General features: G+C 46.2%; 1 protein-coding gene across 2 annotated transcripts in view; it reads right to left on the bottom strand.

Annotated features, from left to right (window-relative positions):
- EGFLAM (EGF like, fibronectin type III and laminin G domains) overlaps positions 1 to 18,372 on the bottom strand; it is a 193,700-nt gene extending 175,328 nt beyond the window's left edge. Inside the window, exon 1 of one of the 2 annotated variants that reach the window (XM_051853511.3) lies at positions 17,633 to 18,372. In XM_051853511.3, the coding sequence (XP_051709471.3) occupies positions 17,633 to 17,729 (97 nt within the window). In that variant the 5' untranslated portion in view covers positions 17,730 to 18,372. The remainder of the gene's footprint in view (positions 1 to 17,632) is intronic. The other variant, XM_051853512.3, reaches the window with a different exon arrangement.
- Positions 18,373 to 22,847: the final 4,475 nt, after the last annotated feature.

Genomic DNA, 22,847 nt, shown 5'->3' with positions numbered 1-22,847 from the left:
CCAATAAATAGAAAGAAATGAAATCTGTGCTATCTGGCTCTTTCCAAAATAACTTTGCTAACTTGGCTCTAAGGAATGAATTCTATACAAGGTAGTGCTCCAAGAGGTATGGCTATAACTGTATTTTTTAAAAAAGGTTCTGGAACCCTGCCATAGTGGATTAATTCCTCAAGGTTATCCCCAACAATGAGAGGCAAGCCAAGTGATTAACTAAGCCACTGACACTGTCCTATGACACAAATTTCTCCTTCACAGGTGCCTCACCTCAGAGCAGGCTACAGAGATCCTCCCAGGCAGGATTCTGATACTGCACAAAGACCAGGGGACGGAAGACTTGGGTCCCAGGGCAGATTCTACCCCAACTAGCTATGTGATTCTTTAGCCCATACAGAGTGACACAGTTACCCTTAATGTCCCATCTAGCACTCACATCCAGGGATTCTATGACGCCAGCCCAGGGAGCTGTGCCATTACCTGGACTTACCTATAGCTGTGCTAACCACCATGCATATAGTCAGCGGGTACTACATAACCGCCAGTGAGCTTTACTGTTTTGTGAAGGCCCAACCTTTAAACATAAATGTGGATTCTTCCTCATTACAACAATCAATGACCTAGAAACAAGTTCTAAACAATAGGGCATAACTATAAGAAACAAAGACAAATTCCTATTGGTCTTTTCAACTAGCACAAATGAATACAGATTTTTGTTTTTGCTTTTCCAGTTATCAGTGGTGCTGGCTTTCAGATCCCAGCCCTAAGCACTTGTCCTCCCTGGGTATCAGCAACTGCAGAACTGGTGGCTTAGTCAAAATTTGGAAGTTGATGTCGAGACTTTTTTCCAGTGAAAATTTTCTTGGCACATGGGGACTGAGAACTGGAATTCAGGGTTTGGAGGTTCCAATCAACTTTTTGTCTTCTTCCCATAACATACATAAACCCTGTGTGTATGTGTCTGTGTTGAGGGGACAGTGGTCTATCAAATTGACATTCAGGGTTGCGTTTCCAAGTCAAAATGGTCATCTATAGGTCTGGGAGAACTGTGGCTATCTGCCACAACCTCACAGGCCTCATCAAATCACAGCTGCTCAGCTTGCTTCCAACCACCAGGATCTGCAACTTCTTGCCTGGTACAGGCAGAATCCCTCCTCTGCCCATAAGCCTGGCCAAATGGGAGTGCGGGGAATGAACAGCCACCTTCCCGGTAGCTGTCCATCAGGGAATGATGGGACTGGCATAAATACCCCAGCTGCCACACCTACTCACTTCCCAGGTGGGCTAACAGCCATGTGTTCCATCCATGCTCTAGAGTTCCTCAGGGATTTAAGCTCCAATTGTCCTCCTGTAACTCATTTGATAAGAAAACCTTTGTGGCCTTCCTGCCTCCTGACCCATCTGCTGTTTTGTTTGCACTTCTCAGATAAACTATTTTCATTCAAATCTTTGCCTTAAGTTCTATTGCTGGAGATTCCAAACTAAGACAATGGGTGTGACCTAATTAGTCCTTTTTGGTTTGAGTAACAGGAATGTTCAACTGTACTACTCAGTAGAACATGAGCTATGAGACATTTAAAGCCCAGAAATTAGAACAAAGTCCAAAAAATATCAAGAACATAAAACTCAGCAAAAAGCTAAAACTAAAGAGCAGTGGGAGAAAGTCCAAGTGTTCTGAGGTCTTTCCCATTAGGTCAAATTACTGGAGTTTTAAGAGGTTAGCTTGAGTTCATGGAGACTTTCTCAAGAAGCGAAGCATTAACTTCCCTTCCCTCACATGTGTCCAGAAACCTCTGGATTCTTAGAAATGTTTTACCATTTTTACTTGAATAGAAAGAACGATAAAATGATAACTCTATCTAATTTCATAGCTACAGCATATCAAAACATAGTAAATTCATTTTTGGTCGATCTTCCAGAACACCCACAAGTCTTGCATATGAACCCACTCTATTGGGAGAGGGTAGTGAACTTTGGGGGAAGGTTGATTCTCTGGCCCCATCTCACCCAGATGCAATGAGGGGAGTCAGAGTCAGATTCCTATCAGTCTTCTTCCAGAAATGTCATGCTCAGGTTCCTCCCTGTGCCGCTCCCACACAAAGACACATGGCTCTTACTGCCAGGCACGAGAGGCACTGAGACTGACCAAGTGTGACACCTTACTCTGATTATGCTATGATTGGGATGGCTAGATATAGCAAACAAAAGCATCCTAGAATGCCAAGGCAAATTTGAATTTCAGCTAAACAGTGACTTTTTTGGTATAAGCATGCCCCATGAAATATTTTGTTACAGAATATTATTTGTTTGGGGCCAGGCATCCATCCTAGCGGTGAAGTCACTAACCCACATCCCGGATAACCACACATCCTGGATCAGAGTGCTTGGGTTTGCCACTCAGCTTCCCTGGACTCCAGCTTCCTGCTAATGCAGACCCGGGATGGCAGCAGTTGATGGCTCAAGTGAGTGGGCTCCTGTCACCCATGTAGGAGAAATGAATTGCATCCTCACTTGGCTATGGCCCTGGGTCACTGCAGGATTTTGAAAGTGAACAAGCAAGTGAATGGAATCAATCTCTCTTTTTTTCAACTTTTATTTAATAAATATAAATTTCCAAAGTACAACTTTTGGATTATAGCAGATTTTCCCCCCATAACCTCCCTCACACCTGCAACCATCCCATCTCCCACTCCCTCTCCCATCCCCTTCTTCATCACAATTCATTTTCAATTATCTTTATATACAGAAGATCAACTTAGTATATATTAAGTAAAGATTTCAACAGTTTGCACCCACACAGAAACACAAAGTATAAAGTACTGTTTGAGTACTAGTTATACCATTAATTCACATAGTACAACACATTAAGGACAGAGATCCTACATGGGGAGTAGGTGCACAGTGACTCCCGTTGTTGATGAATGAAATCAATCTCAATCTCACTCTCTCTCTCTCTAAATAAAACTTTTAAAGAAAAATTATTTGTTTGATCCAACAGATTTTTTAAATAAAAGTATTTATTGTTTACCTGACATCAATATTCAACCAGGCACCCTGTATTTTATCTGGTAACACTAGATATGATGCTTATTTATCATTTAAGTCAGTTCATACATTAATACAAATTTAGCATAATAAATGCAATGGAAGGAATATGTTTTAATTTGTGTTTTTATTTCATCATGGTAAGAGCAGGTACTATAAGACTTAGGCTTTGCTAGATTTTAAGTGTAAAGTATAATCTTGTCAGCAGGCACAAGGTTGTACACGAGATCTCCAGACCTTGCTCACAGGACTTCTATGAAGAGTACTGGCCATCACTGTAATCATTTCTCAACATCCAACCCTACACACTACATCAGACCGTGGGGTCTCAACGTGCTGCTATCCAAGTGGCCAGTGGTGCCGGGTCCAGAGGCCAAGTTCACCCTCGAACAATCAAGATTTCTACTACAACAGTTATTCCATGAATTTACAACAGGCATCCGTAAGCTAAATCAGACCTGATCCTCAGAGAATTCTGAATGCAAGCTAAACACAGATCAAAACCTTACGGGTATGCCTAAGGAGGAAAATCGTGGAAATAGGGCATGTATTACAAAGCAGTAATATCAAAGGTATCAATTAGGGTCCCAGCAGGAAGAAGAATTTACATAATTAAAAGAAGATTGTAATTAAAATACTACTTACAGAGGTGTGTGCCACTTTAAGGAGCCACTGGGGGTACTGAGGAAGCCAGAGACCAGCAGCACTGAGAGCTGTCACTACCCCAGGGCTAAATGTGTAGCCAGAAAAGAGTGACACTGAAGTTAGGGTGGAACGCCACGGAGGGCCATGAGCTGCACTTTCGCTGAAACACAGTGGCTGCCAGTGAAACGGTGCCCCAGGAGGGAGGAGTGGGGGGGCGGGGAATCAGTTCTCTTCCCTGCTCTCCTCTGACCTCCTTCCACTGTCTTCCATTGGCAGAGCCCAAGAGAAGCCAGAGGGCAAGGCCATCCACAAGTGCTGAGGTAAACTGTGGAGTGAGGGCACCGGTAGAAAGCCCACCAGCATGTGGGTGCAGGGCAGAGAATGCTGGAACGGCACTTGTCATGGGCAAAGAAATGGTAGTCGATTGTTTCCTTCCTATTGGTTCACCTTTTCTCTCACCTTATTATGAAAATATTCAAGTGTGCAGAAAAGTGAAAGATTTCTAGAGAGAACATGTCTGTACTCACCACCTGCATTCTACCACTAATATTTTCCTGTACTTGCATTTTCATAACAAATCCAACAATCTATCCCTCTCTCCATCCATCAGTGAATCTTATTTTTTGATGTCATTCAACGGCAATTTCAAACATCAGTACACTTGGCCTCAAACTTCAGCATCAGGTTGTTTCTTTGGCTCATTTGTAATTGCTATTATAATGCAGCTGGTTTTCATACACATCCACACCCCCCTCAAGAAATCAATTAATGAATGAGTCAATCAATTGGTTGTTTTCCATTGGGTTGCCCAGGGGCATTCAATTTGTCAGGTACCATGGTCCTTACAAAACAAAGCCTAAAGAAAACCTTTGCCAACAAGCCTAGCTTTTGGCTGCTTTATGTTCCAGGGATTACAGAATTGATCTTTGTAAGCAAGACAGGGTCAGCACAATAAAAAGTACAGAAGAACATTGAAGAACTGGAGGACTCTCCCTGGCGACCTCACAGTCAGATCTCATTACGTGAGATGGACTGGCTTCGTCCCTCCTCCTGCGACCTGACCTTCTCAGTCATAGCGCTGATGTCATTCCCACACAAACCTCATTTTCCTTTGGTTTTAAAGACAGATGGGGAAAGGGGGGTGGTGGTGGTGAACATTGGGCTGTTTTAACCCCTCCTCGCCCGCTGTCTTTGATGTATGAGTAAATGGGGCTGACTTTGCTTCTTAACCTCTGAAGACATGATAAAGGCAGGTCGGAGGCAGCTCCATGTGTCACTTCAACCTCTACTTGCTTTCTGGATATCAAAAATGACAGATTTCACAGCATGGACTCCATCAGAGTCTCCTTAAAACCCTGCAATTCCAATATCCTTTGGCAGCATGGAGGTGAGATTTAAATTACATACTGCTGCAGACTTGCTCCCTGGGGCATTCTCTTCTCTAAATCGCATTGCAGTGTGGGTTTTCGAATGTCTGTGTAGATTGAACAAAAATGTTGGCACGTGGAGGTGACACCCTTTCTGTATTGTGCTAGAGGAAGGAAATGAATCCAGGAGCTGGGAGCAGGATCAAATTAATCACATGAGGTGAAAATGTATTTGCCCAAAATGAGGCCATCGCTTCCCATTCTGGAGCTGTCCAAGAAAGGCTGACCACATGCAAGACACTTCAACGGGCAACAGAGGGAAAATAAAGGTTCAGAAGTCGTAGGGCTTTTCTTGACAAAGCTATAAATCTAAGACAGGAATCAGGTATACCTATAACATAATGAAAGGCAGAATGGGAGATGGATGACTTTAGGAGGGGAGAGTGCACAAAGACCACAGAACAGGGGGTCATTGCATTTCTACAGGCAAAGATGAGGGAAGGCTATTCCAGTGTTGGGGGTGGGGGAGCAACATGTGACATGATTCAGCTCAAGGAAAGCAAAAAGGAGGTCTCCATAAAAGCAGAGATGTGGCTTGGCTGGAACACAGGCTGTAGATTCCATGAGAAGACAGGAAAGCAAGTTGGGGCCACACAGTGATACCTTAGATGCCCAGCTTTAGCATTTAGAAGGCAGTGGGGAACGAGAAGAGTATATGAGGAGTATATAAAGTACAAAAGTTACAGGATGGGGGCCGGCACTGTGGCTCAGTGGGTTAACACCCTGGCCTGAAGCGCCGGCATCCAATGTGGGCACCAGTTCGAGACCCGGCTGCTCCACGTCCTATCCAGTTCTCTTCTCTGCTGTAGCCTGGGAAAGCAGGAGAAGATGGCCCAAGTGCTTGGGCCCCTACATGCACTTGGGAGATCCGGAGGAAGCTCCTGGCTCCTGGCTTCGGATTGGCGCAGCTCCAGCCGTTACAGCCAATTGGGGAGTGAACCATCGGATGGAGGACCTCTTTCTCTCTCTCTCCCTCCCTCCCTCCCTCCCTCTTCTCTCTCTGTGTAACTCTGAGTTGCAAATAAATAAATCTTTAAAAAAAAGTTACAGGATGACAACTGCATCTTGGGGAGATCATTCTGGCAATGAGTAAGAAGGAAGGGCAGACATCATAGATAGCATCTTTAACATTTATTCTCTTAATCCCACAGTAAAGAAGGTAGCTAAGGAATATTTTTTACATTCCAATTGCAAAGAATCATTTAGGAGTTTTGAAGTCATTTCGTTGAAATAGGGAGACCCATTCCTACCACTGTGGCTTGAGCCATTCTTCTTAATTTTGGACAAAGCCCAAAATAAATGTTGGTCATTTTTATGAAACAAGAGGCTTACTCTGGATCTTTCATCAGTGACATGAGGTTTGTGACTAATCTAGACACCCAAAGTCATCATTTGGTGCCATAAATTCTAAGAATTCATCATATTACATTAAAGAAATGAAATTCTTTTCATCTCTATTTCCATGGGCACCTAACTCCATTATACATTTGTGTCAATGTTGTCAATGTTTAACAGACTATATCACACTATATGAAATATGAAAAAAAACTATCTGGGCATATACTCTACAAAGTATAATGAACCTCATCAGTGTGTACCAACTTTGGGTTGCCCCTTACATGCCAAATATTTCGGTTCTTTCATGAGCTTATCTTCAGTCATCATTCAGTTACCACATAAGACCCATGTAGTTGGCATTATGAGCCTTAACTTTCAGACAACAAATCTAAGGCACGTAGAGACCACATACTCTACCTGGGATCAGACAGCAACACATTTTAAAGCTAGAATTCAAACCCAGAGTGGTCTGGTGAAAGTCTTGTTACAATTCTTACAAGCTGAAGGGATGGGATATGTGTGTCAGTTGTGGCTAAAGCCTTTCAATTACTTTAAAATAGCTGTCAAATAAATGCTGTTTCAAACTAATGATTTATTTATTTAGCTACACCAATTCAGTGGAGTTTAATCTCCCAGAATATCAAAGAGACATTTGAGAAACTAATAGAAAGTCTTGAGACTTGAATGATAAACTCTGAAAAGCATCATACTGACAGTCTAAAAAACAGCAGTTGCTAATAAAGAGGGCTGAATGGTGAAGGGGTAGAAAGCTTAAGCCAGGCTGAGTCATCTGGCTGCACCCTGAGACCCCCAAAGAATCTTCTAGACACTGAGGAGGATTCTGGGGTGCTTCCCCAGCTGCCATACCTGTTTTTCAGTAGCAAACAGCCCATATCATCAAGTATTTTTCAGAATAGCATTCCAATCCCCCTAATCCCACACTGCCCTCCAACCAACCCAGCCCCCCACACCAATCCGCCAGGAGCATGGCCGAGCACAGGTCACAGCTCCTTCGACACAAAGTCTAGTGACACACAGCCCCTCCAAGAGAGGTTAGATGCATGAGGACAGTGTCTCGTCTGGCTGCAGAGCGAGCTGCATATGTTGCAATGAACAGACCCTCATCCGTTCACTGCGGCAACACCTTTGGGTGGACAGGAAGTAACAAGCATTAGGGGTCAGACAACCTAGGTTTACATCCAGATTATGTGTGCTTCCTACATCATCTGCCCTGACTCTCCAGGAGAACAAGGATCACAAAACTCAAATGACATCCACTCCGTGAAAGGGCCTTGGCCAGTGCGGGTTCAACGGAATGGATCAATTTATGGTTGTTGAGATCAGTCTGCCCTATCCTCATCAAAGCAGGCTGTGGTGTCTACAAGGTGATTTTTATATTTTAAGAAGCATCTCTCAATAAATTATGCTACCAGGAACAGTTCCTTTTGTTGTGGGGCATAAGTAGAAAGAATTTTGAGATGACTGAGTGGGGAGTAGTAAGAGTCATAGTTGTGGGTCTAAGAAACTCACTCTAATCCACTGAATAGTTGGCTTACCTTTTTGCAAGAGATTTAAATGAAGCCCTTTTTGCAAAATTTAGGACACAGGTAATAACATATAGCATATACTCACTCAGCCATATACATATTTTTTAACTCCATTGCACACTGACCTAAGTCCATTCAACTGCTTATTTTTTAGGTTATTTTGGTCCCTAGCAAGTAAAAACAGATGATAGCTATTTGCTTTCCAACCAAGTTGTACATCACAACGAAAGCAAATTACAGACCAAATTCTGACACAACACAGATATGCATGAGCAACAAGAATCAAAAATTATCATATAACCTGCTCTTTTAAATGTGGAGGAGCAGGGCCAGCGCTGCAGTGTAGTAGGCTGCTCCTCTTCCGATCCAGCTCTCTGCTACAGCTTGGGAAAGCAGTACAAAGATGGCCCAAGACTTGGGCCCCTGCGCCCAAGTGGGAGACTTGGAAGAAGCTCCTGGCTCCTAGCTTCAGATCAGCCTGGCTCCAGTTGTTGCCACCATTTGGGGAGTGAACTAGTGTCTCTCCCTCTCTGTCTGTAGCTCTACCTCTCAAGTAAATGAACAAAATCTTTTTAAAAAATTTGGTTGAGCCTCTTTTTAGGGATACCAAAGCACACTAAAATTCTTTTCTTCCTGTGTACACAGCTGGCCTACATTCCTACATTTCCCAGAATTCTTATAGTTAGGTTGGGGCCACATGACTATGCTCCTGCCTTGCACATAAAACTCTCATACAAGCCTTTTTTTTTTTTTTTTTTTTTTTACTTTGCTTTCCACATTGGAGCCCCATTTTGAAGATGGTGGCACTACAAGGTGGACAGATTAAAATCACCACTTGGGGGAAAGGAGCCCAGGACAGCTGCCCAACCAGAAACAAGCATTTTGCATTTAGAAAAAGATGAAAAATAAATTTTGTCCCAAACCAACAAGATGTGACACATTTATTACAGTAAGTAGTGTTAATTGTGCTGATTCCCACAAGCACCTGCTTGTACCTATGGAAGCAGATACATGGGTTTCCTAATGGCAAGATAAGCAAATCACCTAGGGTGGCCACACTTGTGAATCCACAGCTGTGTTAGAAGAACACGGAGCTCCAATGTCATCCAGCAGCTCCAAGGCAGCCTAATGGCTGCACTTGCTGGATTCTCTAGTTTCCCACAAGAATAGAGGGCAGCAGACGTTTAGCCTGGTGGTTAAGACACCTGCCTCCCGTGTTGGAACACCGGTGTTCACTCCTGATTCCAACTTCATGCTTATGCCGCCCTGGGAAGCAGCAGCCACAACTCATGTAATTGGCCTCTTGCCACCATACTGGAGACTTGGATTACTTTCCTGGCTCCCAGCTTTGGCCCTGGTCCAGCTCTGGCCATTCAAGCATGGGAGGAGTGAACCAGAAGATAGCAGTGTGCTCTCCCTCTCTCTCTCTATCTCTATTTTATACACATTCTCATACACATTCTCTCTCTCTCTCCCTCTCCCTCTCTCTCTCTTTTTCTCTCTCTCATTTATTTTTTTTAAGTAGAGGAAGATATACCATCTTTGTAATTAATCACAGATTTCATCAATGAAAACATTATATATAACATAATCTATACTAACTAACAAACTTCCTAACATGAATCTTTGAGATCATCCAAAATATTTTTGCAGTCCCTTTGGGAGTGAATTCCATAATAAAGTGCTTCAAATGATAACTCTGCATCCCAGAGGGCAAGCTCTTGTCTATGGCAGAGAAGTTCCAAAGATGTAACCACTGGTACCACATCATGGTTGAGAGATGAAAACAGAGTAAACTCTTCTGCCAGGCCTGTGCCCTCCAGCCTGAATTCTTCAAGCATTAACTAAACTTCCATAGTGGAGAGATTAAAGCAATTCATATGGTCACTATTTATATTGAATAACTTAAAATAAATCACAGATAATATAACAGGCACCTAATGCCTAGCTATCACCCTTTTTATTTTTCTCTGCTCACTCCAAGAATTACAAGCAAAGGATCACAGGACCTATTTCTAAGTGTAAGATAAGATCAATAAAATTAGCCATCTGGCCATGGACAGCTTTAAACCCAGGTTATGCTTAAGTATTATGTTTCCAACCGTCCAGATGTTACGTAAAAGTGTCCGCTGATACAACTCCTTTTGTACAATGTAAACCATTAAATGGCTAATATAAACTTATTGCACCAAGAAAAATAAATAGCATTAACATTGCATTAAATCTGATTTGGGATTCTGGGTGCCCCGTCAGCAAACACAAGTGTTAAAATTTAGGTTGCTCAGAGTTTGTTGAGTCAGCATCAAGTGTCTTTGTGTGAGTAGAGAGCAGGGAGACTGGAAATGAGATCGAAGCATCTGAAAGCATATCCTTGCTTGGTCTGATTGGTCAAGATGATAATAATAATTACCACGACTATTCTTAGATAATACAGGTTGAGCATCTTGTATATAAAATGCTTGGGACCAGAAGTGTTACAGACTTCAGATTTTGAAATATTTGCTTACATAAGAATTATGAGATATCTTGGGGAGCAGAAACCAACTCTAAAAATGAAGTTCATTGACATTTTACCTTAACCATGTAGCCTGAAGGTAACTTTATACACTGTTTTCATTGTGTCTGTGTTTTAATTACAACCTGTTACACAAGGTCAGGTATAGAATTTTCCACTGGTGGCATTAAGTTGGTGCTCCAAAAGTTTTGGATTCGGGAGCATTTCAGATTTTGAATTTTCAGATTAGGGCTGTTTCACCCATAACAGCCTCTCCTTATTTAGCACTTCAGCTCTTTCAAAGCACTAGTCTGATTTATTTCCTTTGATTCTTAAAATAAGCTGGTGGGGTTATACGGGGTGAGTAGGGGCTTTTTACATTTGAGCAAGCAGAAGAATCCTTAGTAGGAGGTGCACTGAGCCGGGTCTATCTATGTCTTTTTACAAGCCACTGGTAGTGGCTCATGAATTATTTGAATCAACTGATCAATGAGCAAAACCTGAACACTTCTTAGCTCTCTAGCTCCAAGAGGACTTTCACTGACTCCCAGCCACACAGCATTCTAGGTGGTAACTCTCCAGAAGAGCTGCTCTCCCCTTCCACATCCTACTAAGCACTGCCCAAGACAATTCCCAAGGAAAATTGCCAATTACCCCCAGGATCACTAGCCAAAACAGGTAATCCTCTCCAGCGAGACCACACACTCATTTTCCAAACTGAAAGTCGAGGTACATGGTTGACCAGAAAGTTTTCTGATTTCAATGTATTTGAAGAACTTAATACAAATTAAATCACATGGAATCACACATGAACATGTATGGTAAAGGGAAAAAAGTGCATGAAGTCATAAATGGCTATGCTTATGACTTCTGAAACCTGGAAATATACACGCAAACTTTCACGTTTAGTTTTCGTCTTGTCCAGATTAAAGAACCCCAGTTCTTTAAATGTTGCCTTCAAATGTCACTCTTCTAACATTTTTAAATGCCTCACCTTTTGCTACCTCATTTATCCTCCCAGTAACTCAGTATGGTAGATTCTTTCCTTAGCCTTGCTCTAAGGATGAGCAAACTGGGGTTTACAGAGTTTATACATCTTGCTCAATGTCACCAGATAATTAATGCAAAAGTGTCAGAGCCTGCGACTCTGTGCTCCTGCCCAAGTCTTCCCGCTCAACCAGGAGGAAGCAGCTTCAGAGCACCAAAGAATTGGCTGCCTGGAGGTGGTGGTGGTGGGGGATGGGCTAGAGATGTCAGTTACGTAGAGCATAGCACAGCTTTCCATGGAGGGTGTCAGGTGCCTTAAGAAGACTGCAGGGCCTGGTGTCATGGTGTAGCAGGTTGAGCCACTGCCAACAACGTCAACATCCCAAAAGAGCATTGGTTCAAGTCCCCGCTGCTCCATTTCCTATCTAGATCCCTGCTAATGCTCCCGGGAAAGCAGCAGCAGATGGCCCAAGTGCTTGGGCCTCTGTACCTGTGTGGGAGACCTGGATGGAGTTCCATGCTCCTGGCTTGGGCCTGCCCAGCCTTGACTGTTACAGGCATTTGGGGAGTGAACCAGCAGATGAAAGATCTCTGTCTCTTCCTCTCTGTGCATAACCCTTCCTTTCAAATAAATGAAGGAGAGGAGAAGGAGGAGGAGAAGTCCACAGATTTCAAATCCAACTTGCAAAGAACCCACTGTGAGCCTGGGTGCTCTGGTTACAATAAGGATGCTGAGTGACACCGAGATTGCCGGTGCAGTACAGCGTACTCGGGGTGGAGCTACAAGGAACGGTAGGCGGAGGAAGAGTCCCAGTGCCGTGGACCATTCGCATCCGCACCGGGCCACCTGAAGTTTCAGTTAAAAAGCAGAGCCCTGGGCTGCCCTCTAGAAATTCTTATCCACAGAAGAAGTTCAGGAATAATTTGTCTGCGGGGGGCCTGGGACCTGCTCACAGCCAGCCCCCCACAGAGCGCCCTCTTCTGGAAGAAATTTGATTTGACTTTCCCCTGAGTCCTCTCCTAGGATCAGAGGTTCCAAAAGGGGGGCTAATAACTTTCCACTCATTTCAGGAGGCTGAAGCTGCCACACATGCAGGTCCACCTTCAAAAGGGAGGGCCACAATCAGTGACATCCAAGCAGGGGCTGTGGCTTCCCCTACACACTACCATTGTGGCTCTGCTATGATTCCTTACACTTACCCTGTTTCTATCCTTGAAATAGCAGGTGCACCTTCAGCACATGCAGCTTGACAAGCAGAAACCAAGACACGTGGCAGGGGTCTTGACCAGCTCAAAAGGCTTCCTGCTGCAATCAAGACACCACATCAGTCATCTAGCCAGCTGGGAAACACGCCAGTCCTGCTGACCCAGTGGCTGAGGCACAGGAATTCAAGATACTCGAAGGACAACCTTGGGAAGCAAAGGTCCCACCTCAGCCTCAGACACCTGAGACCTTGGCTTCCAGAAATCCGGCTCAGAGTCACCGGGCCACTCTGGGGATAGAGTAATCCATGAACAGATGGACAACAGCTCCCTGAAGAATTCTAAAGCTATAAAGCCCTGAGCTCTGGGGAAGAAAACAAAAATGAAAAAACACCACTCAGTTCCTTTCCATCCAGATCACTCTTCCCTGGGCAAGCGTTCTAAGAAGTACTGCCTCCCATTAAGCTGCATTGACCTCTGTGCCCGTCCACCACCCAGGGATTCAAAGGAAAGACTGAGAAAGACACACAGAGAGGTGGCCTCTGATAGGAATTAGACATGATGCGGAAATCAATAGGAGAGGTAAGAGGCTGGCAAATGAAGAATCAGAGGGAAATATTTCTGCCACATTGTTGCAACTGCGCAGGGCACCAATGGCTCCCTGCTGGGAAGATTTATGTATATCACCTCCCTGGTGGCCTTTATGAAGCAAGACCACTTGGCTCAGCACTGTGATGGAGAGCAGTGGACTAGAAAGGGACAGGGAGGGATATCCAGGAGAGATGAGACCCCCAGAGGGCACACTTTGGAAACAGGGCTTGGATGACAGTTATAATTGAGGAAGTAGGCGCCAGCATTGCGGTGTAGCAGGTAAAGCTGCCACCAGCATCCCCACATGGGTGCCAGTTCATGTCCTGGCTGCTCACTTCTGATCCAGCTCTCTGCTGATAGCCTGGGAAAGCAGCAAACAATGGCCCAGGTGTTCCGGCCCCTGCTACCCATGTGGGAGACCAGGAGCTCCTGGCTTCAGCCTGACCCAGCCCTGACCACTGAAGCCATCTGGGGAGTGAACCAGAGGATGGAAGATCTCGCTCTCTATGTAACACTTTCAAATAAATAAATAATTTTTTTAAAAAAAGTGAGGAAGTAATAATTAGTCTCTTGTGAATTCCAGGTTGATTGGTGTAGTATTAGGGAAGCAGACCAGGATCTCAACCCCTTGCCCCTGACCCCTGACCACTGACCCCTTAGCCATTCAGCGCTACATGAGTAGCAGCAGAAACCATCTAGAGGTGTGCATGTTCTTCACCAGCAGCCAACCAAGTACACTGCCTGTGGGCTGACTCTTCTCTCCCAGGCTTTTGTTTTGCTCCTTCTCAGTTTCCCCAGCTCTTCGTTTTAATGCAAGGATAGGGACAGGGAAGTGCCACAGAAGCAGAAATGATGATTAGAGATCTGTGTCTCAGTAAGGATGCCTGTGGACCCCCAGATCCTCCAAGGAAAGACAGGAACTCTGAACCTTGACTTGACCTTCTCCCATGGACCCTGGGACCTCAGGCACCCCAGACAGGCAAGAGGAAAGGCAGAACCCAGTTGCATTCTCCAGCCCCCTCACCACGCCAGAGAAAATCAATGCCATGAGGTTTGTCTAAGGAGAAAGATAGCACCCTTAGGCTCCATAGCTGGGAGGGTTGGTCTTTAAGCCAGCAAGCCATTGCACTGGGGCTCAGTGCTTATCCTGAGCACTTGGCACCAAACCCCATACCTACCATGGCAGGACCAGCCCCGAGGTCGGCAACGTCAGAACCTTACAGAGACAAAAAAGACCTATGTCCTGTCTACCGCACGAGGACATGAGCAGGCTTGAATGGCACCAGCCAGTGTGGAAGGAGCCAGAGATCACCTTGCCTTTGAGACACCACGCCCCACTACTAAACATGAGAGTGCTTATACATCACAGTGCTCGCCCAAGCAATGTAGCAACACAGGTTAAACCACCACTCCGGACCCCTGTGCCGCATATAAAAGCGCCTGGTTGATGGCCCAGCTGTCCCACATTTCTGATCCCAGCTTCCTGCGAATGTGCCTGAGAGGCAGCACATGATGGCCAGGTGCTTGGGTTCCTGTGGCTCATATGGAAGACTCAGATGGAGTTCCTGGCTCCTGCTTCAGCCTGGCCTAGCCCCGGCTGTTGGGAGCATTTGGAGAGTGAACCCGCACATGGAAACTCTCTCTTTCTCTATCTTAGTCTCTAGCACACTTCCTTTCACATAAATAAGTACATTCTAAATTCCTGTTCCACCACAACTAACTAGTTGTGGAACCTTGGGCGAGATATTGAACCTCTCGAAGGCACAGTCTCCCTTTAAGTGAAAACAGGATAATAGCACTTCCCACCTCCCAGGGTTGTAGGTAGAGTTGATGAAACAGATCCAAATCAGCCTGCTCTCTCAGCACAACGAAGCCCTGCACCAGGGCTACCTGTTATTGTTCCATTTGGCTTCACTTGCAAACTGTCATTTCCTGGGAGCCTTGGCAAAGGCAGAGGCTTCATTATCAATGTTCAATGTGAGAAAGCAAGCTACCTTGGGGTAGAGATTGTGTTGGACCCACATTGGGCTCAGGCTTGAAGCTGCTACTTGGGTGTTTTCCTCATCATTGGTAAGTGGAGACGGGGAATTGTCCGGTGAATTTTGAATACAAGCCTTCTCTAGCAAAGCCATAGTTATCAAAAGTAGAGGTAGGAATGTGAAGAGACAGACAGGGAGGGTCATGCAAACAAAACAGCTGCTCTGGTCCTCCCGCACCTTCAAAGTGCTGCACACAGGCCGATTTCTATTGAGGAAACAAGGTACAGAGAAACTCCCATATGGATAGAAGCAGGGTTTGTCGTGTCTGGGGAAGATTATAAATTAGCTGGTTGCTGTTCACATCACAGCCAAGCAGGGCACATTCAGTTTTTCATCTGGACCAATTTTCCGGATCAAAAACCAGTCTTTCCAAGGGATGTAAATGAGCCCAGGAGGAAAATGTCCCCTAAAGTTTATGAAGTAGCTGTCATTTTAATCTGAGAAGCTTTCCAACTTGAAAGCCAATGTCTGGATAAAATTACAAAGTAATGAAAAAATTCTTCTCAGCCGAACCCAGCCTGAACATGCATGCTTCTACCTCGAATCCGATGCTTTTAACACGCCCAAATCTTTAACAGGTAGAGTTGCGTCTATCAGAACCCTAGCTATGCTTCAGATAAAACCAAAGAGCCCACCATGGCATATTCCTGGCATGATCAGCAGGGTGAAAGCCTGAATGAGCCAGGAGGAACATATTTTTAGGAGAAAATCTACCAAAAAAAGGGGGGGAAACATGATGAATTATATATGCACTTTTATACAACAGGCTTTTGTAAAATACATTTTTTTTCAATAATTCTGCTTCAATGTATTGAAGTCTATCCTTAAAAGAACGTTACCTACAGCGCTCATGCTTAAGAACTATGGCTATAGCCATGCAATACTCAAAAACCATGACTGGCTGGCCTCATGGGAATAAACCTGCAGAACGCACTTGATCCTGATGTGGTTGTCTGAAGGAGGGAAGCTGGCAGATCTTTTCGGAAATGCTTGGTGTGTGTGTGTGCGCGCGCCTGCGCACGGGCACGCATGCAGAAAAGAAACAATTTAATAGAATACTCCAGCCCCTTCTCCCAGTAGCCCCAAAATGAATCAAACAGTGTTGAAATGGGATCGCTCATCACTGAAGTGTGGTACAGATTACGATAATGACCCTAAATTTCAAGGCAGGTGACAAGGCACAGGTGAGCAAAGATACAGCCAGAAGACGGACGGCTGTCTCCCAGCGCTGAAAGGCGAAGAGTCTGATTTCCAGAGACCAAGGGGGCGATCCTGAGCAGCGAAAGTGTTTAAGCAAGCTACAGAGGAACCTCCCAAGATGATTTTGCTTGTCCTCTGATAAATGTTCCCTGGTTTACCTCTTTCTTACAGCAACATTTGTGAAGACAAGCTACCCATTCTGGGAGGTTTGACAGACTGCATTCGAATAAAGTTATATGATATAGTTTTCCATTGTTCCCAAGATATAATTAATCCCATAAGACAATCTTGCTTACACAGTAAGCTAAGAAAAAACAGATTGGTCACAATTCTAAATATGGTCCCAGCAAGAAAAAAAAAAAGAGTGAAAATTGTTATTAGGAAACAATGTTTACAACTTCATTGTTTAGAACGTTCGGATTCAATCTCACAACACAGGCCCCCACACAGTGGGCAAAATCACACAAAGACTTTGTAGCTCTTTAAGTGGAGGCAATGCAAGTTACTGTAGTTTCCCGTTCTGTCCACGCTTTGTAATAGCCTGCAACGCATGCATCTTGGAAGAAATGGCAGCGCAAAGGTGGGAGTTCAAAACACCATCCAGCTAAGCCGCTGGGGGCTCTTTTCTGGGCAGGCAGAACCAAAGGGCAGAAGATCCTAACAGCACAGCCCCCGTCCCTACACGGTGCGTGGGCAGAGAGGGCTCCAGGCAAACCTTCAGCCGCTTAACAGGAAATGGCTGGGCTCGGGACAATATGAATTCAATAAAAATGTTTAGAGACACAGGAGGAGCTGTGTGCCTGCTCGGCACGGCTGCAAGCCTGTGCAATCAAGGTAGCATTGCTGCTCCTCGCTGCCCCAACTCTTAGCTTCACAGAGAGCACCACCTCCACTGTGTCTGGAAAACAGATCGTTCCTTCAACAGACACCCCTGGAATGGCCGGGGCTGGGGGAGGGCGAGGCTCGGTCTCCTCTGAGCTTCGAGCAGAGCCGAAGAAGCTGGCTAAGCCGACGCCGCTCCGGGGAGAGAGGGGGCAGTGCGCTGCCCGCTGTGCGTCCTCGCCCAGCACCGGGACCCGGGCGCTCGGGGCGTGGTGTCCCCGGAAGGACTAGGCGCGTTACCTGGTTTTCGGAGAGCAGCTCGGAGCGACACGGTGCCTGGTCGGAGACTGGTAGCAAGGAGCAGGAGTCGGAGCAAGACACCTCCGATTACCTCCATTTCGCCGCCGGCTCCGGCAAAGTTTCACCAAGTCCCGGGCGCACAGAGAAAGGGCGTCTCCTGGGAGATGCGGTCCCGGCGGATCCCCTGGCTGGGGCGAGGGGGTGGAGGGCTGACCCGGCTGGACCAGAAACGGTGCGGGAGTCCGGACGGCGGCCGGGCGGGAGGTCGGCGTGGGGAGTGCAGCCGGCTCGGGGCGGCCGGGCTGCTCTCGAGGAGGGGGCGGCGGCGGCTGAGGAGGAGGCCGACGGGGAGGGCCGGGCTGGCCGCCGCGGGGAGGGAGGCTCCACTCGCCCGGGGACGCGATTACGATCGAGCGGGAGAGGGGCAGGCCTTGAAACCCTTGGCCCCGCGCGCACCTCGGGAGCACACAGCCCTCCCCTCACCCTCTCCAGCGACCCCAGCTCAGCCCTTCTCCGCTGGTGACCTAGATTGGGGCCTGGGAGGAGCCGACTTGGACCACTAGAAGCGTGGATCCGGGACCCTCTGCGCGGTCCTGATCCCGAAATCTTGGGTCGTCTCCCAACCCCACTGGCTGGACCCTCCTCCAGCCGCGCCCTCCTCGGTCGCTTCCACCCAGCGGGGCGACTTTTCCCAACACCTCGATGGCTGTCCTTGTGGGTCCAGCGCACGTGCGGGAAGCCTGGAGTGTTTATGTTGGGGGGGGTGTCTGTGATTGGCAGGTGCGGTGGGGGTGACAGGAGGAGGAGCAGGGACGCCCAGGTCTGGGGCGCTAAGAAGATCAACTGGATTTAAGGCGCGCAGATGGGGCATGGGGCCGAGCTGCTCAGACCCAGGGAGATTAGGGTCCCGCGCAGAGGAGAGAGGTCCCCTCCAGGCAGGGGAAGGCAACTTGAGACCCTCCAGGGAAGGAGACAGAACTCCAGGTTCAGCTGGCAGCTAGCAGGGGAACGCAAGCTCGACCCCTGGTGGACCAAGGAGACCCGCGGGAGAGAGGACGGCCGCTGGCCAGGCTGGGAGCCGGGGCGAGGTGCGACGTCAGGATCAGGGGCCCCGCTCGTCGCCCTGGTCGGGGAAAAACCCTTTTGTCGCCCTGCGTATTTGCTAGCCCAGGACTCAGATTGCGCCTGGGCTGCGTTTCGTCGGAGTGCCCCATCCGGGAACCCCCGTGGCCGCCCACTGTGGCGGCGCTGACCTGCGAGCCAGCGCGAAGAGAAAGCAGATACAGTAAATAAACTGAGAGCGAATAAACTCGGAGGGAGACACAGCGCTTGCCAGGTCCTCTGCAAAGATCAAAGGCCCCAGGAAGTGCCTTGCGGAGGGAGCCTGCAGCGCCAGCTGAGCCCGCGCGCCGCCCCATCCCGCCCCGCCCCGCCCTGCCGCTCAGTCCGGGCTCGGTGGGCGGCCTCCCGGCACAGTCCACCCGTGCCTGGGAGATGGATCAGAGGGGCCAGGCTGACCGACAGACGTGCCCCTCCCCGCAAAGATCTCTCCTCTTTCAGGAGTGAAGTGTCCTCTGGCTAGGGAGCCTGTAGAGCCCAGTCTTAGCAAGGCTAAGATTACCTTGTCCTCCACGCGGGCATTTTCAGCCGTTCAAAAACACAAAGTCCACTCCAACTTGAGTATTTGGGAGTCTTGGCTGTGACAGAAGCGCTTGTCCTCTTACACAGAGCTGGAGCAAAACAGTCTGGAATCTACTTTCAGCATCCTCAGCAGATGGTACCACAGCTGGTTTAACTCCACCTGTGAGAAAGAACAACTCCTACCACCAGCCCAGAAGTTGTTGGACAGCTCACTTAGCAGCAAATGGTTTCTCATACCAGACCTCGAGCTGCTGGCCATGCAAATACCTCCCATGTTGGTTCTGCTCCTTGCTACTTAAAAATTATTCTCTCTAGTGAAGAAATTGGAAACGATCATCATTATTATTATGGCTAGTGTTTAAACATCTGCTATGTACCAGGTCCTTTAAGGACTTTTAAATCTCAATCACAACCATACCACGTCGGTTTCGTTTCTCCTATGAGTCCCATTTTGCAGATGAAGAAACCAAAGGGCCAACAGGTTAAATAACTTGCCCCAAATGGTGCAGCTCCCAAGAGACAGACCTGTTATTGAAGCCAGCTGATCTGGTTTTAGAATCCAGGCTTTTAAGGAGACCCATGAGGACAACAAGAAGCCAAAGATCTGGGTTAGTTCAACCTTAGGCTCTGCCCAAAATATTTCTCAAGGAAGTGAATGGGCCAGATGAAATAGTTTCAAAATTCCACAGTTCTCTTTCCTTTTATTAGCTGATAAAACAGTTCCACGTAATCCAAGCCCTTTCCGCTGGGAAGGCGACTTTTATAAGACCTGACCATTTTGTCCTTTGCCAATTTTACCAGCTTCTTGCTGGGGTCTCCGGCATGTGCCCACTCCACACCTCATCCCTGGCAGGGTATTAACTCCCTAACATGTTTGGAGTTGAGAAACAGACTTGGTATCTGCAGAGGCCCCTTTTGTTTCTTACTTGATGGGCTTGCCTTGATTAGAGTTATATTTGCCTTCTGGGCCTCCAAACACCAGGTAGTCAGGCCATGGCGGAAAGACCTAACTTCTTAACATCTGCTTGTGACAAATCTAGGGCTCCTGTCACATTGCCTTCATTTCCTTCCTTTGCAACACAAACCCTGCTCACCAAGGTGCCCTCTGCTTCCAGTTGGAGGACCAGCTGAAGACAAATGCAGACTTGCCTCTCATTCTCTGCCTACTGAAGAGGACAAGAAACTGAATGTTTCATTTTTTAAAAAATCTGTTGAAAAATCTCTTGAGTTCTGAACTCAATTAATAAGGTCTCCAGCAGAAGGGTGACCTCCTCACTTTGCTCAATATCATGTAAGAGGAATCTGACCCTTGCTCCATGGAATAGATTTGGAAGCTGTTCTAAGACGGCAAGGCCAAGCTTACCAATTACAGAATGTTTACTAAGACCCCAAATAAGAGGAAAAGACATCAGCATTCTCTCTCGATTAGTTCATGTTTTTAATTTAAGAAATTAGTTTTTATTTTATTTGAAAGGCAAAGGGGGGGCGTGGTTTGGAGAGAGAGTGCCTCCATTTGTTGGTTCATTCCCCAAATGCCCCCAACAGCATGGGCTGGGCCAGGCCAAAGCCGGGAGCCAGGTTCCTCATGTAGGTCTCCCATGTGGGTGGCAGGGACCCAAAGAGTCGAATTAAGTTGGAATTGGAAGAGAAGCCAGGACTCAAACCCAGGCACTCTGATTTGGGATGAGAGTATCCCAAGCAGTGTCTTATGTGTTGTGTCACATGCTTGCCCCACAATATATTTTTGAATAATCATAAGGATATATGAAATTTGAAATATGCAAGCTGGCTAGTGAAGATAACTTTGCTTGCACTCTTCCCTTCCTCAGCAGCAACCGCTATTACCAGTTTCTTAGATGTCTGAGAGATACACTGTGCACTATTCTATGCGTGTCAAGCCAATTAATATGTATATTTACAAACAGCACCTTCTATGTACCTTTTAACTTAAATATCTTTCCAAATCAGCAGACACAGGTCTACTTCCTCAGCCTAACTGCTAACAGTCCGTTGTATGATGTGCACTTCATTTGTTCTTTCTTCTGTTGTTTCCAATTTTATTATAGCCAACACTACAGAGTGAATGACCTTGGGTGTTTAACCATTTGCACATGTTATAATAGACTGGAGGATTCATTTCTACACTAGTCCTTGCTCAGTCAAAAGGTCAATGCCTTTTCGATTTTTATCATTCGGCCCAATTTCCTTCCAAGGAGGTTGTACTAATTTAGACTCCAATAAGCAATACCTGAGAGTACTGTTTCCACAAACTCCCACCAACACAATGTCTTATTCAAAGACCTATATATGACATACCTGTTTATGAAATGTTCTCATCAACACATCAAATGATATAGATAAACACTCAAGTAGGTGCATATGTCTCAAAGGAGAGAAAAAGAATCTAAACTTCTTATTCACCTTTCATTAAAATATAAAAATTAAAGCAGATAAGCAAGAAATGCAAACACTCTCCCCTCCCCAGCGTGATAAAAGCATGAATTGTGTTTGCAGCCCATTGTGTGTAAGGCTCTGTGCTAAGAACAGAAAAAAACAGAGAAAATAAAACTGTATTCTGCACTCAAGGGAACTAGTTTTGTTGAGAGAAGACAGTTGCACAGCTGACTGTTCCATGCAATGGAACAAAAGAAGCCCTTAATAAGAGTGTAATCAGGGGCCAGGATTGCAACACTGGCATCTCATACGGGCACTTGTTCAAGTCCTATTTGCTCCACTTCTGACCCAGCTCCCTGCTAATGCACCTGGGAAACAGTGGAAGATGGCTCAACTGCTTGGGCCCCTGCACCCACATGGGAGACCTGGAAGAAGCTCCTAGCTCTTGGCTTTGGTCTGCCCCAGCTCAGACTGTTGTGGCCATTTGGGGAGTGAAACAGCAGATGAAAGATGTCTCTCTGTCTCTCTCCCTGCAAACTCTGCCTTTCAAATACATGAAATAAATCTTAAAAACAAAGAAGTGCAAGGAATGTGCTGTTGTGTACAAAGACCCTGTATTGCAAGTTTTCACATATATGATAGGGTAAATACATAGCCATCTACAATGGACTAAATTGTGTCCCCCTAATGTATCTGCATCTGGAGATAGGCTCTTTAAGAGAGAATTAAGGTTAAATGAGGTCTTAAGGATAGGATCCTAATCTGATACAACTATGACATTATAAGAAGAGGAAGAGAGTGTTCCCTCTCGATCTTGTTCTTGCTCTCACTCTTCCCCTCCTCCTGGCCATGTGAGGCCATAGCAAGAAGATGGACATCTTCAAGCCAAGAAGAGGTCTCCAGAACCCAACCATGCTGGCACCCTCATCTTGAACTTCCAGCATTCAGAAATTTGAGAAAATAAATATCTGTAGTTTAAGCCACCCCATCTGTGGTATTTGTAATGGCAGCCTGAGTCATTGATACACCATCAGCCTCACTGATGTTTAAATCATGCTTATTTACATAATAGGATTTACCAGGAACAGTGCTGAATTATCAACATCAACTATCTTGTTTTCCCAGCTCTTTCTTCCATATGCAGGTCTAACAGCATTGACTGGAAACCATTATACTTAGT

The sequence above is a fragment of the Oryctolagus cuniculus genome, chromosome 14, assembly GCF_051225735.1.
Source record: "Oryctolagus cuniculus isolate XC-2025 breed Fujian yellow rabbit chromosome 14, ASM5122573v1, whole genome shotgun sequence".
Lineage (NCBI taxonomy): Eukaryota > Metazoa > Chordata > Mammalia > Lagomorpha > Leporidae > Oryctolagus > Oryctolagus cuniculus.
The sequence above is the reverse complement of the archived record's forward strand: the minus strand, read 5'-3'. Positions and strand labels throughout refer to the sequence as shown.